Genomic DNA, 20,088 nt, shown 5'->3' on the forward strand with positions numbered 1-20,088 from the left:
CGCTCTTGCTTCTGGACCATCCATTTTGAAATATCCATTGAAAAACCTAGTAAACTGACTTACTTTCTTGATACGTTTGTGAAAAGTAGTTATGGCGAAATCGGAATGTTCCTTATAGTAAACATGAGTTGTTATATCATGTCGATTAATAGCAGGAGTTACAGTCAAATATGAAAAGAGGATTGGCAGCATTAGAAAGGAATTACAGATGTGTTCTCTGTAATCGCATTTTAATAATCTGAATACGATATTTGTTTGATGCCCACTCAAATTCCTTTGTCCTCTTCCACCCATATTTAAATTTAATTTATCGATGATTTGGTGTTGAAGTCAGTACCTGCAATAACGTGATACATGAATTGTTCGGAAGTACAGCATTTTATTAACCTGTCTGAGGTTTCGAAAAAGTTTTCTTGCATCTCTCACTTGCACTGACGAATGTGAATGCATGGAATTGATTTTCCCCTCCAAACAAGATTAATTTGTTGCAGACGTAGGTAGTTTGTGGCTCCATAAAAAGTAAAAAAAATTTGGGCTCGTGTTAAAGTACAATCAAACAGACGCAAAAGAATTAAGATGTCCGTGTTCTGGGCTGTAGCACTGTGTAGTCTGGTAGAAGTTTACCATTGTTTGATAGGTACTTGCTGTGTACATAATCAGGGTGATTGACCTCTTCTCCTGCCACATGGACTCTTGAAAAGGATGTAGTTATTTTGTATCGAAAAATTTAGGAATTTCATTGTTTTAACTTTATAATTGATAAAATTTTATTAAAGTTGTAACTCTCTAAATCTCTAAATAGTTGTATTTGTGTGACGTGCCTCTAAACTCAGCTGTCTGTGAATTCCTCGTTAATTTAACCCTTTGAAGTCGAAGCTCGTCTTCATAATATTTACGAATCCAGACCGTACCGCGAAGAAAACACTTCACTTAACCATTAGAAGTCGAATCAGGCGGTACCACATAAGATTTAACAAAAGAACATCCCGGTCAAAGCCTTAATGCATCTGAAAGTGTATTTATAACAATAGTTACAATTTTGAATAGTTATTACTGTAAATTTTTGTATGAACATTCCAACTTTCAATGTAGGCATGTATTGATGCATTTGTCTCATACTTTGAGTGGTGACATCATCAAACATGAATTCATCTCAAATCTGGCTTAAAAATTAAAAGGTTTCTATTTAAAGGAAAGGAATGTAACCTTAATAACATCTTAAGAGCACTTCCATAATTAATATTTTATTGATTAATGTATACCCCATTGGACACTGTGTCACATTTTATTTGAAAATTTTTCCTGTACGTGTTAAAATTAGATAAATATTTGAAGTTTCAAAGTTAGGTGAGACACTCTGTGTACTGTATGTACATAAATAAATATATACATACACACTTAATCACACGCATGCACACGGACACGTACGTTTGATCTCAGGGCGTGTTTTTTGTAGGAGTGAATCAGTAGGAGAAAATTGGGCATTTTATTTTTGTCTGTAGGCAAGGAAAGTGGGGGCTCAGCAATGTGAGAATGAATCAAAAGAGTACAAGTTAGTGGCTGAATTAAGGATGTGGTTAAAGGATGCCAAAAGAAGGTTGGAACAAGCAGATGGAGGTAGTACCTATTCTTTATAGCGCTGTAATCGTTTGCCGAGTTCAAAACATACGACACTGTTCTTCAATGTATGCCATTTTGTAGGCTTTCGAGGAGGAGTTTTAAAAGAAAGGGAAAAGAGATTGCAAGACTGAATGAGAAATGTACAGAACTTCAGAGATTGAAAATTGGTTGTGGTGATACTGAGCGTACAGTTACAAAAATAAACGATGTACGTGGACAGTTTCAACATTTCCAGAAAGACTCTAAGGAGAAGATTGTTCATGACGGCAAAGTGTCTACTTGTGGAAATTCTGTTGGAGATTTTGTTTATTTATTTAAATGTCTGTGTGTAGCATCTCATAATTAAATGCTCTATTATCTGTTTTTGTCCAGTTTCGACTCCAAATATTATTCTTAAGATTCATCTTAGAGGGTAGTGTAACGCATGTTTTTACAGCTGTTGAATAAGCGATCGTTTCTGACATTAATCGACTGTTAAGTCTTTTGGAAAAATAGATCGAATGATCAGAAAGGTTTAAAGCATTCTGCTGTATAGGATATACGTAGTTCCATAGTATTCCACCAGGTGTGGTGGGGTAGTCCAAATATGTATAAAGTGAGACTTTCATGGCGACTGATGTTGATGAAAGACTCCTGGGTTTCAAGCCATATCTTCTGGCTTTTCATCGACTCTAGTCCGAATATGTTGAATATGGACCCATGGACTGGCTTGGAGCACGGTTCAAGGTTACTATGAGATAAATCGAAACTTAAAATTTTTGAGCACCAGCACAAATGAGGAAGATAGGGAAAGCACCCAAATTTTAGTCATGAAACATGAAGGAAAAACCCTTTTTAAGGAGAACAGGTATAGATGGGATGTTACTTGAAATGGATCACAGACAATAGGTTGTATTGGATTGGATTGAACTCGTAAAAGGCGTATAATTTATTGACCTGTTGAGTGACTGCCATCTTCTCGATCCACTTGGTTAAATATTTATATTCATTATTTTATTTTGCAATCTAGAGATAGTTAGGGATCTCAAGCAATTGCCTAATATGAATTTTGTTTCGTTTGTTAGGATATTGGAGGAGATCGCGCAGCAGAATTTGTAACGAGGGTCAGTAAAATCAGAGAAGCTGCTTCGACTGTACCAAGGGAGCTAAGTTCCTTTCCGCTTAAACAGTCACAACCGTGTGTAGAAAGATACGACATACTTTCCCTCTGTTACGTGCCTGCAATTGGAAATTTTCCAGTGTAGTCTCAGAGTTTAGCAGTTATTTGTTTAGTCTTTCACAGGCAGAAGATAGATCAGTTGTAAACAGAGATAATTTAACAACATAATATTGTGACTAAAATCATAATTTTCCCATTCACCAACTGTGGTCCACAGAGTCCTAGCGGTTTCTTGCTTTTGTCTGTAACTGAACACACAGTAGATTTTTTAATTATCCCTGTGTCAAATTAGGAAGGTGCCAACTTTAGTTTTGAAATTTTAAAAATTTTCAAAAAAAAATGCTGGAAATTGTCTGAAAAGCGTAAAAAAAAAAAAAATTTTTTTGATTTTGTGCGCTTCTTTCAAAATTTCCAGCATTTCTTGATTTTTTGAAAAATTTTGATTTTTTTAAAAAAAATAAAAAATGCTGGAAATTGTCTGAAAAGCGTAAAAACCAAAAAACATTTTGAAAATTACGGAAAAAAATTTTAAAGTGAAATTTTTCGATTTTTTTGGTTTTGTGCGCTTTTTTGACAATTTCAAGCATTTTTTTGATTTTTTGACTTGTTGAATTTGTTTTCTTACTGTGTGTATTTCTGTGTTTTGTAAGTTAATAGTCATTTGCCATGAATATTTGATGCTATAAGACTTGTGTAAAAAGGTTTGAGCATCATAATATTGGGGTTTAATGGCTAATGTGGAAGGTTATTAAGACAACCAACACACAGCTATATTACAATATGTGAGGTATTTCAGGTAGCATTTCAAACAGCAGTGCAATGGAGTGTGCTTCGACGTAGATCTACTTCAGATCCGTAGTCGGTAGATGGCAGCAGAGTTTGTTACAGTACGCAAAGATTGATAATTGAATATCCCTCATTCTCCCGCGATGGCGGGATGTGTTCGCTGCTTTTCAGATGTTGCCATCCCTGCGTACGAGATAATGGCGTAACTGTTGTGTGTCCACTGCATTTCTTCTGTCATATATTGCGAGGACGTGCAAGTTAATGTTTTGTTATTTGAGCGTTTGTTGAATTTATGTGTGTTATCTTTCCCTTGTGTGGAGGACGTAAAGTAAGAACAATTTCGAACATGTCATTTCATGCAATTTATATAAACTTCAGGACATTATACATGACTGTTTCTGTTTCTGAAGGAAGAGGTTGTATTACAGAGAGAAGAATGTTGGTGATTTCTATCCAAGACCCTTATAAATTAATTATTGTAACTGTGAATTTTATAACTGAATAGTAAGACAAAAGCAGAAAATACAGTGGAGTCTATATAAATTTTATTCAGGCTGTTTGCGACGTATTTCCATTAACAAAACATATTAATTTGTTTTCATGTACTTGGATTAGTAAGCTCACATCTTGGTAGCCTTTCGATATCACTGCTGTTGAGACACCTCCATTTCAGTTTTAGTGTCTAATTACCAAAGTTCCCCTGTCATTATCATATGATTCTGACTGACATAAGTCCATAGAAGAGAAAAGATTTTCCTCTTAAAGTTTATTGCTACTCTCCCAGTGAGATTTTTCAATGTCACATGTGTAGCCAGTCATGTCATTAAGTTTATAAATCTTTATAACAAAACATTCATGTTTTTTAGGAATGTATCACACAAAGAACTGTGTAAATTTATACCAATTTTTCAATTTATGAACATTATTTTCACTACAATTAAGAACCAGCAACAACTGTTTGTTGTTCTTTATTTACATAAGTTCTGATGTTGACATTTTGACTGCTGACTACAAAAATTCCTGACTGACATAAAAATTAACCACATTATACTTCGGCACTGTCTAGCGGACATACTTGTGAAGCATGTGTCATATGCAGCACATTACATGTTTCCCAGTGATGCTTCTTCATATAAGAAATTACTAGTTTCTCATTTCAGTGCCCACGATTGCTGCAGTAACTTTATTATTGGAACTTATTGAACTGGCATCATAATTCTGTTATATGTACAGCTTTTTTGTTTCTCCTTATTTTTGTGTTTCACAGGAAGTGATCTGTTTTGCAGAGCAGTGAAGGCAACTGCGTTCAGAATGTTGCAAGGAAGTTTACACATCTAAATGCCAAATGGAGTGATGTAACAGATGGAAGCTGCAATAAGTTTAAGATCCTTAAAGAAGCTTCACAAGAATATGGTGAATTTAGAGGTAAGTGTAGAAATTTACTGTTTTAAGTGATCGTGCATCGCTAACTCAGTGCGTGAGGGAATCAGCTGTTTCTTACAATCTAAGTTAATGTGGTCATTTTGTTTACTGAAATAGTTTGATTTAGAACTGTTATTCATTGTTTTTAAGAAATTATTGGAAATAAAAATAACATGCTTCTTGTTTCTGTGCCAGATTTTAGTTACATATTTTTTTCTGTAAGATTTGAGGTTTTCACAGCAGGAAGTATGAAGACTTCTTCAAATTTTTTTTCAGTATTGGAAATAGTTGAAGGTTCCAAATTTTGAAATGTAGATGTGTTGCAATATCTGTAACATTATGGGCAACCTGAAAGCTACAGAAAAATTAATTCTCACCTAATGTTTCAGTACTTTCCTCCTAAGTATTCCTGTGTTCTTGTGTTTGGATTTCAAATGAAAATCTTGTACTTATCTATTCTTTATCGTACAACTAACTTTTCGTATGTGTTTGTCTCCACCTGAAACCATAACTGATATAACCTCTGTGCATTTGCACATGTGTGGAGGGGTAGTTGGAAGACATCCTAATAACTCTGCTGGAATAAAGTAGTCACTTGTGCCCTTTGGTAGTGGAATGATTAGCATAGTAAGCTGTTCAGGAGCCTTTTGTTTTTCATTATAAAGAACCATCTAGTTAGAACTCATAAAGCCTACTTTTCTGTTTTCTTTATGTAGCCGTGCAGTGATTTGCAGATGGCTCTCACCTACACATTTTTGAACAGTAAAATCAATTGTATTCAAAATCCCCTGCTTCTGATGCTGACTCTGGAAACTGAAATCATTTTACGAGGGCAATTGAAAAATTAACCTCCGATCGAGTTTAGGGGAGGGACAGTTGTCCATATTTCTGTGTTTGTAGAGCAGCATTTAGATAGATAGGCTGAAAAAAAATATTATTTTCACCAAGCTTTAATGAATTGGTCGGCTTTAAATTATGCCCCTTATGACTTTACATATTGTGACAAATTCTATTATAATCACATGGCTCTGAATTTATTCCAGATGATTGAAAATTAAATTTCTTTAAGATTTTTTTCTTGTGGTAAATGTTTGAACACTGTTATTTGTTTTTTCGGACAGGAATAAGTTGGCAAAAGTAACACTGTCCTCTCGTCTTGCCAAAGATTTGGCCTGTTTCTATGAATGTGTTACTGTAAAGGATCTAAAATTTGAATTTTATAATCGTTGGTTTTCAAAGGTGTTTCGTCTCATCACGAATAACATCAACATTATGGATTAAGTTTTGGCCTGCCCCATGCACAGGGATTAAAGTTATTCTGTATATTTTTTTCAGGCATTCCTGGATTGTTGTACTCTTCGGTTTATGTTGATAAAGTGGCTTTGGAATTCTGTTCTCATGCATATTTTCATAGTTTTCATGTTGTCCTCATATTTATTATTTATTATCTTTGTTGCATTTAAGATCCGGCATTCTGTATCCTGCAGTTGCTGTGATGAATCACATTCCTATTGTTTCATTAATAGCCAGTGTCACGAGATGTGACAAGTTAAATTTCCATACTGAAATTTTATCTCAGTACTTATTGGCTATTTGATGCTGTTCTGTCTGAAGTACCCTTTCAAACCTGTTACAGCAAATACCGAGCTTCTGTAATTTCATAAGTTGCTGTGGAATTTTGAAAAACCTAGTCTATGATTGTCCCCTTTATTTCATTGATGTCATCGAAACCTTTTCGCTTTGAATTCTAAATTGAGTTTTTGGAAGAACGAAAAGTCGCGCAATACTAGATGCGGAGGAATATGTTAAGAAATGCACAGCAGCCGGAAATGGTTGTCAGAAATTTCTGAACAAACAGCAGAGTGAAGAAAGGAATCACAAAATTTTATTTAGAAAAACTTATATATGAAATAAACTCCCAATACAGATTTCTGTTTACATCAAAAGAGGAGGACATTCTACGTGCTCCTTGCATTTGAGTTAACTCGTCTGGCCTTTTCTATGATTCATCATACTAGACGTGTTAATTTTGAAGATTTGTTTTGGGGTTCCCATGAACCATTGTTTTATCACTGGAAAGGAAATAAGGTTCTTTCTGAAGTTTTCCAGGAGTTTCGACATATCGACTTGACTCTACTTCCGCTTGTAAGTCAGCAGATGAGACAAATTTTGCAGCAGTATGTCGGTTCTTAAGATTTTGTATCAGAATGAGAATCCATCCTTATTAACTTACATTTGGTGAGATGTCTGATTTATTTGTAAACAAGTTCCCTAATTTGTATAACTTTTTATCTGCTTTGCTGTTGGACTGTAAAATTTCAGTATCTTCGATGAAAGTCATTTTTTTTTTTTAACTTTTGAAACCACTTACCTATTTGAGGTCTGCTAATTGTTTCTTCTGTCAAAAGATATTTCTGAAATGTTGCAGATGTCTATAGCAATATTGCTTATTTCATACAGAACTTGATTTATGTTCTGCTAGTTTTTAAGAAATGTAAATTGCAAGTATGACACATGACCTTACATCGAGATTCATAACCTCTAAATGATACAACCTGCGATTTTGAAATGATGGAGAATGATTTAACAGATTGTACTGTGCCATCATCCATAACAGAGGAACTTTGTACTGACAGAACTGTTTAGATTTATGTACTTTTATATTAACAGTTTTATAATGGATGTTTCTGTTGAAATTAGAAAAACGTATCAGCATTTTGATGTTGTGATCTTTTTGTTTCTGGTGTCACTGGGCTTCCGTTGACATCTTCGATGAATTGTTTTGGAAGACACACATTTCTTCATCAGTCAGATTCCTTCAACAAACTTACTGAAAAGTCTGGTTATGTTTCTTCGCTCATTCTAATTTTACCATAATATTGCTGAGATGCTTTGCAGCCTCCATCATCTGGGTGATGAGTAAGTGAGATGATAACTGGATCTTGGTGACTGACGCACAGATGCTGAACCATTTCACATTTTTCAGTATATGCATACTCACTATGTTTCCACTCAGTGTGCATAAATGTTACGTGTGTTATTTAATAGTAAGATATTGTTTAATTACCAGGTGACTTTACGTCATGTAAGTCAGGCAAGAGTTTATAGTTTATTTTCAGCTATCATCTGTTTTTGTTTTTTTGAAATTTCTGTAATTGAATAAAATATGAGAATTTTCCTTAATCAGCTTTGGTTGCCCAAGAAATGGATTGGTTGGACAAACTAGAGAAGCGATTAGGGAAATCACTTAGTCAGATGACCAGACATAAGATGGCTGTCTTCTGTGGTCTGGTATAAGTTTACCAGTGATCAGTCTTTGGATTTGTCACTGTGGAAACCTCAAATGTTACATATTCAGTGAATTTGAAATTTATCTTCTGAGGATAATGCATGTAGACTATTTACTGTGAAGATGATGAGTGCAGGCATTAACACATTCTTTTCCCTCGTAACTGAATGAATAGGAGTAGGGTAGTTTTGAGGGGAGAGTCTACTTTAGGGCAGTTTTCTTGCATTTATGTGAAAATTCTAAGGAGACCCACAAAAAACCTCGGTCAGAATAACTGAGTTTGAAACCTTTGAGAAGACTCCATATTTGCAGGCTATGTAGCAGTTACGTTCTGAACTGGCTTATATTCATTTTCACATCTCTTGTTGAAATTTATGGATCAGAGTGAGTTCTGAGGAAATGGTCTTTCAGGGTAGCTTGCAAGGTTATCATTTTTATTTCAGTCTTCTGCACGTCTCCTTGATGAGTAAACAGATTAAAGAACAAACAATTTATATGGAGTTGTGTTTGAAGATTATGGAATTCCTGCAAATGATCGGTCTTTTGGCTTATATCCTAAAAAGTGTCATTCCTGGATCGCTTTCGAAGTCACTATAGCTACTTTTATCTTTTGTGAAAGTAAATGACTTAGCAATTCTTTTGAAGGACGTTGAAAACTACATTCGAAATCATCCAGAAGCTCGCCTGGCCAAGATCCAGGATATTGGACGTCATTTTGTGGATGATGGCATCATGTCACAGACAGTGAAATCAGATGTGGAGGCTATTACATCAAGGTGGAGTCGTCTGAGTCAGCAGGTAGAAATAGGGAATTCATTACTTGCTTCTTAAGTCAGCATGATGAAATGAAAGTCTGATAATGTGTAATAATGTGATTGCTCCGTATTAATCTGCTTACCTGTTTGTTTTGACTATTGTACTTTTAAGTTGCCCTCAGTGGACTTGTGGTTAGCGTGTTTGCCACTGGACCCAAGGTTCACGGGTTCAAACCCAGCCGAGGTCGGTGGACTTTTAAGGATGATAAAACTTCCTTCAGAGGGGAAGTAAAGCCGGCGGTCTCATGTCATAGTTTTATGGCATGTAAAAGAACCTTATGAGCATGAACAATATGTTTTGTAAGCAAAATTCATTGGCCATTTCTCACCCGTATCTCTGTTTTTGGAGTTGCAGCCATTTTTACTGTGGTCTGCTCATTGAAAAAAGCAATTTCAGTCATGGCACTGTCCTTTCATGTCTAGTTTCCAAGCAACAGGAATCACCAGCACTCAAATTCAGGACTGAGTTTTTGACTTTTCTAAAATATCTTCTTGGTTTCCAGGAAGAAGCACTTCAAATTTCATATGAATCAGAATATATTTTTTTTTGAACTGTAAGCAAACGCACACACAACTCCGCAATTGAAATTAAGATTATCAACCCTATGAAAGTTATTTTTACCAAAAGATCACATGGGGATGATGTCTTGTCAGTGACATCTGAATGTAAGCTAGATGAAACACGCAATGTTGCCACAACAAATAATACTTCATTCATTGTTTGTAGTTGCGTGATTTTTGTCGTTTTGGAAGTTTGAATACTGTAAATGACCTACGTCGTATGTTTACAGAAACTGACATATGTATTGAAGTTACGTTTAGTTGAAAGTTGAGGAACGAAATAGAGAACATCTAATTTTGAAGAGTGTCTCTGATGAAGTAATCTCATTTGACAGTGAAATTGAACCAGCTTGATGTGGCAGTATGGCAGCTGGTAATAAGAATAATGCAATTAAAATCTAAAATAAAATTTGGCCAATACCATGACGTCCATTGAATTCTGTTGGTGTCCATCATTTTGTTGAAGGTCTCGGTTACTGGAAGATATAAGCGGTGATCTGTGTGAACAAATGTTCCTAAGCTTTAAGGGTTGAGTGTCCCATTAATTTGTGTGTGTGTGGTTTGTTGAATAGGACTATATGGTCCTGTTGTGTCGTGATATTGTTATAATGTCTGTATATTCAGACAAATAGCACTGTGTATGTCCAAAATGCTTCTAAGGCTTAACAGTATGTCGAAGATTAATTTTTAACCTAATCATCCACTTTAAGGAAAGGATTCTCTAACTAAGATTCACTTGAAATTTTCAAACAATTTGGAATAATTAAAAGGAATTTTGTTTTCCTGCAGAATGTCAAAATCGGACAAAACAGTCTAAAGGCAGTTTAAAATGCCCCTGTTTATATCATTATGACTCTGTGTATATATTTGAGGGAGTGAAGTTCAGACTTCTGCTCTATACTTAAAATACCCACGAGTTTATGAGATTGTCATTTTTTATTGGGAAGAAATTGAACTCTTTATATATCATAAAAGCAAGCTGTATCATACTGCAGTACTGTGGGATGTGCTATAGTTTACTACTCTTTCCAGGCAGGTGATACAATACCTTGCTCTGCTAATCCCATTGATACTCTTCAGTCAAATCACCCCTACCCCTGTCTAAATGTCTCCCTCCCTTACAAGGGTCCTGCAGCATACGTATTTGGTCCAAATATTGAACAAAAAAATCTGAGAATGCTCTTTGCTGTTACAAGGATCTCTATGAAACAGAAATAACAAGATAGCATATTTAATTCTGTAGCTTCTCAGTTGGTACCTCAGCAATCGACTTGTAACCACAAGTGAATCGTCATATATTGATGTCAAATGCCACCAGTTTAATTTATTTTTAAAACATTTTAAACAGTAGTTTATGGGGCCTTAAACCCAGTTTAAAATTACAGGTGACATTTCACTATGTTTTTCTTGTACAGTCTGAGGAGCAGTGGGTTAAAGAATAACAATTTTGTTGTTTATATAATTTGTTTTAATTAGTATCAAATTAGCAGTGTTCATTTTATTAAATGTGTATGTATTACATATTTACTTGTAGGTTTTATTTAGTATGTGAATGTATCACGTTACCATATCGATAATAATTTTTCTCTAAATGAGTATGAAATTAATTTTTACATATGTAGCAATAAAAAAGGAATATCTGCCTTTAAAAATTGATGAATGAATGTATTAACTGTAATTAATAGGAAAAATTTATACCGCTATATGCGGCTGACATCCTGAAATTGGTTACAGGTGTCAAGACTGAGGTTTTCTCATCATTCCAACGAAATATGCCACAGTTGCTTTGTTTTACTCTCTTTCCAGTTCGCCATAGTCTCAGGATTCAAATCTGATACCCAAACTTTTCAGTTTTCATTATTTTCCTCAGTTCCTCTGGGTATTGCTGTATTCTTTACAATTTATAATTTACAATGTTCCTGCCAGTTTATGATAAGTGTTCCTCGAAAATGACAAAGCATTCTTAAAGTAACAGAGGAATAAATATGGTTACTTTTTTCTTTAATGACAATAGCATGAGGGCCTAATGGAGCTTACGTGTTTTAGTATAAAAAGACAGCTTGTTAGGATTTTGGGATCATACTTTCTGTGCCTTGTGATGATTATCTTTTATTGAAAGTTGTGCTACATTTGGCATTGCATTGGAATTTGAAAGGCATGCACTGGCCATGGCTTGATTGCATCTTGCTTTGTGAGTTAGGGATCGTACCGTATTGCTTGAGGACTCTGTCACTAGTCTGAGTAAGAAAGCTTTTATTTATATTTGTTCTTGTGCCAGTTTTTTTAATTGTCAGTGACATTGCAGCAAAAGTATTAGTTGTAATTACAACTGTTCACCAGTACCAAACATTTTGTCCCTCTACTGAAAGCTGTTAAACTGCGATATCGTGAACAACGTGGCTGCGTGTACAGCTAAGGTGATATTAACTACAGGTTGAAACTTTTACACTTATGTTATGGTATTCACCAGTAAGAGTTTTACTAATTGCTAAATTCTGTCCTGTAATTTGTGTTGATGAATTAATTATATTTAGTCTTTCAGAATCCATATACATTTCCACTCGCATACACAGCAACCTTTAAAGTATTAGCAGCTGCCCTCCACATCAGGTGCCGTTTTCATCCGCGAACGAAGGACGCGCTGCACGTACCACGCGCAGTCACTATTAGAATACTCCATTTGACTGTTGTGTGAGGCTCTTCGAACTGCATCGGAGTCACATTCGAGGTAAGAGAATCCTAATTGTTCTTCTTTAAAATGGGGACAACAACGAGCAGCGGTTGCCGTAGTAGCCCGAATGAAAAACTTAAAAGTGTTAGAGCAACGGTTTAAAAGGGGATACATTTTTGACAGCGTGTCCGAGTTCATATTTAACTTGCGGATGGCGTTAACATTCAGGTCATTGTATCTGTCAGTTATCGTCAGGAGGCCAGAATATGTCACAAGGCTGGCCCGGATTTTTCTCTACTTTGTATTTGGAGGTGCCCAATTAGGCACTGCAATTGTAATGAATGAGCTGCTTTTCTGCCGGCCAGTGTGCAGTCGTGGCAGTCACCGGGTGAACTCGCTCGATCTTACCCGTCGAAACAATTTAACGTCAGTGGAAGGCACTATTAGTCGTCTAAAGGTTTAGTCTGTACGGAAGCCGTTTATAGTTTGGTAGATATTGACCGACGTTTCAGATCCTTGTGCCCCCATCATCATACTCGTCGCTGTGGGGAACTCAGATCTTACCAAAATCATCTTAGTTTTTCTTTAATGACGAGTTTATAAAGCCAAGGAAACGATTCAGTCCATTATTGATTTATATAACGTTATTTTTGTAATATAATCTTCCAAAGAACACTGAGCTGTTTGTTTGTAGAGGTAAGATAACTCATTCTCTCAGTCTCATATGACACGATAACTGCTCCAGCGAAGTAGAGAGGAAAAAAAATTATCTGAAACGGTCAAGGGGCTCCATAATATATATATATAGATATACAGTTATGTTTATCTGTGTCTTCAAATATCAACAATTTTAGCACCCCTATACTCAGAAGTCTATAATCAGAAGAGTTCTTAGTAAGAGACGGTTATAACTGCCAAGTATGATGCATATATGTGGCCTTCAGTTCGCTGTCAGAATATCAGCTGGCGCAGACATATTTACTCCCGCGTATTATTGACACAGGAAAGAAATTCAATGCCTCAAAGACATTGCGTCATGTGCAGGAACCGCTAGAAAAAGATAAAAACTATGTATTTGGGTAACGTTGACTTTTGCTGACGTTTCAATAAATTACGTACAACTCTCAACGTCTAATCGACTACTAGCATTTGTCACACACAGGATGTTCATATTATACGCTGAAATTATAAAACCATCTTTTAAGAGGATTTCAGTGAAGAATTGATCATTATATGTTATATAGTTCAAACGTTATGATAAATAAAGTGTTTTAGAGCAACATTTAAATGGCCACCACTCCTCGTCAAGCAGCGCGGAATTTAAATTTCCACGTTGAAGGGTTAATGATAAATGTACCTTTCTTCAAGAACATATTGACTGAGCAGCCATTTGTTACGTTTTTATGCAGTCAATTTTCCCTAACTAACGTAAGAATCCTCAAACACGTATAGAAAATAGGTCTACTTGTTCAGTGACAAAGAACATCATCGCAGTCACATAATTACAGTTCGGGTTTCGTATTTGTGAGGCTCTGTTCTCAGCCCAAAGACCGTGTTTTCTGATGGAGGTATTTCATGATTTTCCTCAGTATCTCCAGGAAGATGCCTGGATGGTACCTTAAACTACGCCACTGGCCGTCCATCCTGAATACTTTCCGGTTAATTATTAACTAATTATTCTGTCATTCGACGCTGTCTGGTTTGCGATACTGAAGTTACGTAATTTTAAATGACCAAAACATGTTCGTGTGTGAAGAGAGACCTAGTACGTTGTTATTCTTTGCAACTAAAACAGGGCTGTGTAAACTTCTCTACATTCGAGTCGAATTGAATGTGGATGGATGTATTTGGGATCCGAGTAGAAAGAAATGTGTGCCTTGAAACCAGTTGATAGAATATTTTGTAATTTGTTCCCCCTTGTTCTGTTTCTTCTTAATTAATATTCCTTTTTTGGACTGGTCGGTTTATGTCAAATTCCATACTTTCCCCTCGATATAAACGATTTTGAGCACTTTTTGTACAGAAATGCAAACACAAAGGCTTTACGTTCTGCACGTAGTATCCAGCGTATTCAAAAATATTGTTACGATAATAAAATCTAGGAGGGCTTGATGGAGGAGACATGTAGCGCGCATTGGAGGTATATGAAATGTGTACCTCATGTTTGAAGTAAGGAGACCGCTGGCAGGACACAGGCATAAATGGAAATTGACTTTGGTGGCGAGTCGAGTGAACTCCAGTAAACTTTCGGTTTTCATGTAACACGGAGAAGTATATAATTACCAGCTCCTCCAAGTACGTGCCTTCCAAATTGATGTTTACCAAGAAATTCAGTGTGAATTTCTTAGGTTTCTATTTCAAGCCATAAACCCAGCTCATTGTAGGATTTTAGATTTCATTGATCTAAAAATGGCATTTGACCCGTATCTCATGTGAAATTGCTCGCTCACTCTGGCCTTCACATGTCCAGATTTTGTTGATTGACTAGAAGTAAATGTGGAAATTGCATATTTGTTTATTCTTGAATTCCTTATGAAATAAGACCTATTAAAAATTACGTACATCTAGTGTCTAGCTGAATGAGAATTGAGTCAGGTGGGCCTGTGTAAGAGAGTAGTGATGTGATACAGTATCGTGAAATATTTAAAATTTGAGTTTAAGCTACATATTTTGTGTGTTTTGTGAGTAATTGTTTAGATGTGGTTACTTAGTGTGGATGTAAGGGAGGACGTAACAGCAGAAAGAAAGTTCTATCTTATTCCTAGGATAATTCATTCAAGAAGTATGTTTTATATGAGACAAGGTATTATGCATGTAAGTTGTGTTGAAGTCTGTGAAATTAAGTTTGTTACATTTTTATGAAATTATCTAAGAAGTAAAGATGTAGTTCTCACATGTTTCTGATTCTGTAGGTCATCTTTAAAAATGAATGTGAAAGGAGCTTCACTTGAACAAAAGAACTCTGGCAGTCGAGATGAGCAAGTTCGAGAATCAGACGATGCACCGAGCACCTCTAAATTCCGAAGAGATGATGACGGAGACGAATCCAGTTCTAGTGGACACCCCTCAAATGTGAGTTCTATGTAACTGGTGTGTGCGCGCGTACATGCGTGAATATATACTGTATATGAGTCCTTATTTATAGGCACATGATTACACACGCAGAGCATAAATTATAATATGTACCAGGTTGCCGTGTTACTAAATATTTGTTTTGGTGCCTGGGTTTCTTCTAAGTCGTGTATTCATGTGTGAACATTTTAAGAATTTGGATCTTGGAGTTCCACTTTTGTTGTACTGCAGATTGAAGTTTCAATCTGTGTGTCATGAATTGACAGAAAAGTGTGGAACTTTGTACATTATAGGAGCCCCTGAAGATTGATTATTATAGATGTGATTGATGTGTTGCAACTGAACTAGCATGGTTCTGGTGCTCAGGGACAAGTTTGCCTCATTGGTAGAGTTTACTGCAATTTTATTTTAAAAGAATATTGACATTACAGGAACCAAAATCTGGGATCATTGAAAAAATATACATAACAAATTTCATGTGCCACTCATCCTTGGAGGTTCGTCTGAACGGAAGAGGTAATTTTGTTTTTGGGAAGAATGGCAGTGGCAAGACTGCAGTAGTTTATGCTCTTGTACTTGGTTTGGGAGGTAACCCAAGAGCTATTAAGAGAGGAACCTCTTTGAAAGGTAACATATTGTAACAAGTTGCTAAGGTCATAGGTTTAGTCTTTGCTTATCTAGCTTGAATTTAGTCCAGTCTGAAAAGTCTGAGTGTACAGTCTACACAGGTAATGAACTGAAATTTGTCATCTCTTATCTTCCCTTAAAACTAATTTCCCAGTACATATTATTTATGTTTTTAAATTTCTTTAATCTGATTATATAAAATAATTCATAGTGTGTACGTGTGTGAGCTTGGTAACTCAGGGGGCAAAGAAGATCCAGCATATTGTGCGCTGGATATTCTCCTACCATGACTTACCATTCTTGCACTGATGAAAAAAATTATACCATGGTATTTATTGCCAACCCATTAAGTAAATTTTGTAAGATCGTGATGTTTAATATCATCAAGCCCAAATGACTGAATTAGAGAACATGAGAATTGCGAAGGATCCCCTCAGTTAACCTAATACTGAATGAACAGTGGATTTGGTCCGAAACTTTAATTTTATTTCATATGATATTGGAAGGAAGATTAAGTGTGTGTATCAGAATTTTAGAATTGTTCCTGTTTCTTCCAGAATTTATAAAGAAGGGTAACGTCACTGCTACCATTGAAGTGACATTGAAGAATACTGGTCACCTTAATTACGAGAGAGAACAATATGGTGACCATATAATTGTAAGGAGACGCTTCGATGCAACTGGTCGCGGCACATACGAAATAAAGTCAGAAGAAGGTACTGGGCTTTCTTTCCCTCTGCTTTTCCTTTCATCTCAGATATTGGATGCTCTCAACAAGAAATTTGTTATCTTTAAACAATTAGTTTTTTATAAATAAAATATGACTTGTCCCCTTCCTGATTGTATATGTGTTTTAAGAGGGCATTTTACCATGCACACTGATTATGTGTAAATGTCTGTTTCGTCATATTTGTTTCAAATATGTTCTGTTTTTGGCTGTTTAAAAAGATGCGCAGATTTCAGGCCCATTTTACTGAAATTGCGTAAAAGTGTCATATTAGGCTTCTTCTTTTCTGAGAGTCCTGTTGGTCTTCCTCCATATACAGCATTATATAGGAAGTTTCAGTTTATTTCAACTCACGTTACTTGATGTATTGAATTAATAACTTGGGTGAAGGTTGATTTACAAAATTTATGTACTGTACTCCATTCAAACTAATAGTCTCGATTGACTCTACTTTATTACAAAATTTACAGCTTTTAAATATTGAAGATTTCTGTAAGTGGCACATTGCCTATCCTTTCATCTTCGTTAAATTGGCACCAGGTCCCGACCGTCTCAATGAAATAGTTTGTTTGGAGTAGCAGTTGATCACATTTGGGTCAGTGGGTTACATTACTGTGTATATATCATTTCTCATTTGTTTCCTGTTGCAGGTGAAGTAATTTTCAGGAAAAAAGAAGAACTGGACAAAATTGTTTCAGCATTCAACATACAACTTGACAATCCCGTGACAATTCTGAATCGGGAAGATGTCCGGGAATTCCTAAACAGTAGCAGTTCTCAGAAGTACAAATTCTTTATGGAAGCAAGGAAGGTAGGACATGTGCAGAGTCGATGTCACATAAACGAAAGGTCACTACCATTTTAAACTCTAAGAAAGAGGTTGTTATTCTGTTCAAATGTTGATTAAATGTTTACAATAGAATGAGTTTTATGTTACAACCTTTTTTACAATTCAGATGGCTGTAATTTTCTCTTTAAATGATTAAATTGTGTAATGCACTTATTTGCATCTGCGCTGTAGTGAATGCATATCAGACTGAACAGCAGTACCAGTTTTATTTTATTCAGACAAATTTACAATTAACTTGGCTTGAGATCCCAATTTTCTGTCGATGTTGATCTTGCTAGTTGTAATGCCATGTGGGTACCTTTTGTCTTGGAGGAACATACTGGAGGAAATATGTTCTTCCATGACTTTGATACTCACCTGTTCTCTGTGAGAAACTCGAACTTCATCCCCACTTTCTGTTTATCCTTTCGGGAAATACGCCGTTGGTGACGGATTTTGTGGAAGTCACTTGCTTTGAAAATTATATTTTTATTTGTCTGTGGTTTATTTTTGCCACTGTCATTAGCTACTAGTTAAGACTTTATGGCATTAGATGATATATAATGGATGGGAAAGGGTGTGTCCTCACCTAATTTAAGGTACTGACCCAGGATGTGCCTGGAGGGACTGAGGGAAGTCTCAGGATAATAGGTCTCCAGGCTGAAATTTGAACCAGGGACCTCCTGTGTATAAAGCACATGGTAACTACACTGCTGCAATGGTTGTTTGTTTTATGCTGTGTTTATTCCAGAAAAATTACTTCTCATTTACTATTAAAAATTGTAATACTCAGGGGAAGTAAAAGAAGGCAGGGAAATTTTGTATTGTATGTAAGGAAGCCAGGGTCCACCAACTGAAGAAGAATAACTACTAACTAACTAACTAGATGGCTTACGGAACCCAAAGGTTCATCACCGAATTAACCAAAACCCTCCACCGGACCAACAAAATCCAGTCTCCGTCAACTCCTATCTCCCATAGATCCTGCCTGAAATTATCCTCCCATCTACGTCTAGGTCTCCCCAGCGGTCTCTTCCCTTCAGGTTTCCCAACCAGTACCCGGTGCACACCTCTTGTCCCATCCATGCGCGCTACATGTTCCGCCCATCTCACTCTTCTCGACTTAATCACCCTCACAATACTGGGGGAGTAGTACAGATTTTTAAGCTCGTCATTGTGCAGTTTTCTCCACGCCCCATCGTCTTCCCTCTTAGGCCCAAATATCCTCCTCAACACCCGATTCTCAAACACCTGCAATCTGTGTTCCTCCCTCTGAGTGAGAGACCATGTTTCGCACCCATACAAAACAACAGGCAAGATTATTGTTTTGTATACTTTAATTTTCAGGTTCTTAGAAATCAGACGGGAAGACAAAATATTTTGGACTGAGAAGTAGCAAGCATTTCCGGAATTTAGTCTCCTCCTAACTTCCTCACAAGTATCATTTTGATTTGTTATTGTTGTTCCCAAATATTTGAACTTTGTAACCCTTTCAAAGGATTTATTAGCCACCCTAAGATAATTTTGCCCGCCTGTCTTCTGATGACGAGATACTGAAGAAGAATAAGATTGTATTTGAATGTTTTATATTTGTGCAGATTGTAATGTGCAAGCAGCAAGAAATCAGGTGACTTGTCCTCTAGGTTATGGTAGAAATTTACCAACGTTTCGGAGGCATTAAGCGCCTCTGCCAGACTACACATTGCAACATTGCATCAACTTCATATTTATCGTGCTTGCTTACATTTTGTTAAATCTTTGTAATAGTATGAGTTACACTTGTAAATTTTGTACTGGAAGTTGCTACATCAAGTTTTGGCGTAAGTGAAAGTAATAAACTCGGTGTCATTTGCAATCAATGATTAAGTGCCACTTCTGTGCAACTCCTTTGGTGTGGTACTATAAATGAGAAATGCACATTTTTTAAAAAATGCTACTTTCATTTGAGTGAGAAATCAGACTTTGGAAGCTGCTGGCAGGGGCACAGTGGTTATGGATCAATTGTTACTGATTCCAGACAACTGACATCACAGACATTGGACCATCACTGTTACGCTGTGCATACATTTCTTAGCTCGTTAAACATTTGTTTAAGTTGTTAAATATGAATTCATGAAGCCGTTGTTGTTAATCCGTAAATATTGGTCTTGTGGGTTGTAAATCCATGTGGATTTGTATGTAAATACCAACATTCCTGAGGAACGTCCTGCTTCCATCTTTAGGGCTGAAAATATTGAGGCAGTATGTTCCTCTGAATTGTTGATATTTGTTACGTAAGTAGTATGAATCCTAGTAGCTGTGGCTAATAATTTTTCGCTGGATAAGGTGAAAATGCAGCTGTTCAGGTACTCCTGCCCTACCAGGTATTTTGATTTGCGTTTTTGAAGACTGTAGTAGCTGTTGTCTAATGTTATAGGAATTTGAACCCTAATGTACATGCTTATAATAATTAGAAACATTTCCCTTCAACTTTATGGATCATCATTTCTGACAGTCTTTGTATTACGTGT

General features: G+C 36.1%; 1 protein-coding gene across 9 annotated transcripts; it reads left to right on the plus strand.

The window, feature by feature from the left end:
• Window positions 1-3,381: 3,381 nt before the first annotated feature.
• LOC147870682 (structural maintenance of chromosomes protein 6-like) lies at window positions 3,382-19,437 on the plus strand. Of its 9 annotated transcripts, none has more exons than XM_087342168.1 (8): window positions 3,382-4,990; window positions 8,922-9,074; window positions 11,387-12,380; window positions 15,236-15,395; window positions 15,827-16,022; window positions 16,580-16,738; window positions 17,400-17,560; window positions 18,926-19,437. In XM_087342168.1, exons 4-8 carry the CDS (start codon window positions 15,249-15,251, stop codon window positions 18,965-18,967), a joined length of 705 nt encoding a protein of 234 aa, XP_087198294.1. In that variant the 5' UTR covers window positions 3,382-4,990; window positions 8,922-9,074; window positions 11,387-12,380; window positions 15,236-15,248; the 3' UTR covers window positions 18,968-19,437. The 9 variants fall into 9 exon arrangements, with proteins under 9 accessions (XP_087198294.1, XP_087198288.1, XP_087198289.1 ...); XM_087342162.1 differs by lacking the exon at window positions 18,926-19,437 and having other exon boundaries at window positions 3,382-3,893; window positions 4,833-4,990; window positions 17,400-17,671; XM_087342163.1 differs by lacking the exon at window positions 18,926-19,437 and having other exon boundaries at window positions 3,382-3,893; window positions 4,852-4,990; window positions 17,400-17,671.
• The last annotated feature ends 651 nt before the right edge of the window (window positions 19,438-20,088 follow it).

The sequence above is a fragment of the Zootermopsis nevadensis genome, unplaced genomic scaffold, assembly GCF_977971745.1.
Source record: "Zootermopsis nevadensis isolate Lab colony 2312 unplaced genomic scaffold, Znev_1.0 Znev_ptg000221l, whole genome shotgun sequence".
Lineage (NCBI taxonomy): Eukaryota > Metazoa > Arthropoda > Insecta > Blattodea > Termopsidae > Zootermopsis > Zootermopsis nevadensis.

Excerpts from the sequence above, each read along its gene's own strand:
- LOC147870682 (XM_087342161.1), top strand. The coding sequence starts at position 15,249 with ATGAATGTGAAAGGAGCTTCACTTGAACAAAAGAACTCTGGCAGTCGA. Across the intron at positions 15,396-15,826 it reads CTAGTGGACACCCCTCAAAT|GAACCAAAATCTGGGATCAT; the intron begins GTGAGTTCTATG and ends TTGACATTACAG. Across the intron at positions 16,023-16,579 it reads GAGAGGAACCTCTTTGAAAG|AATTTATAAAGAAGGGTAAC; the intron begins GTAACATATTGT and ends TGTTTCTTCCAG.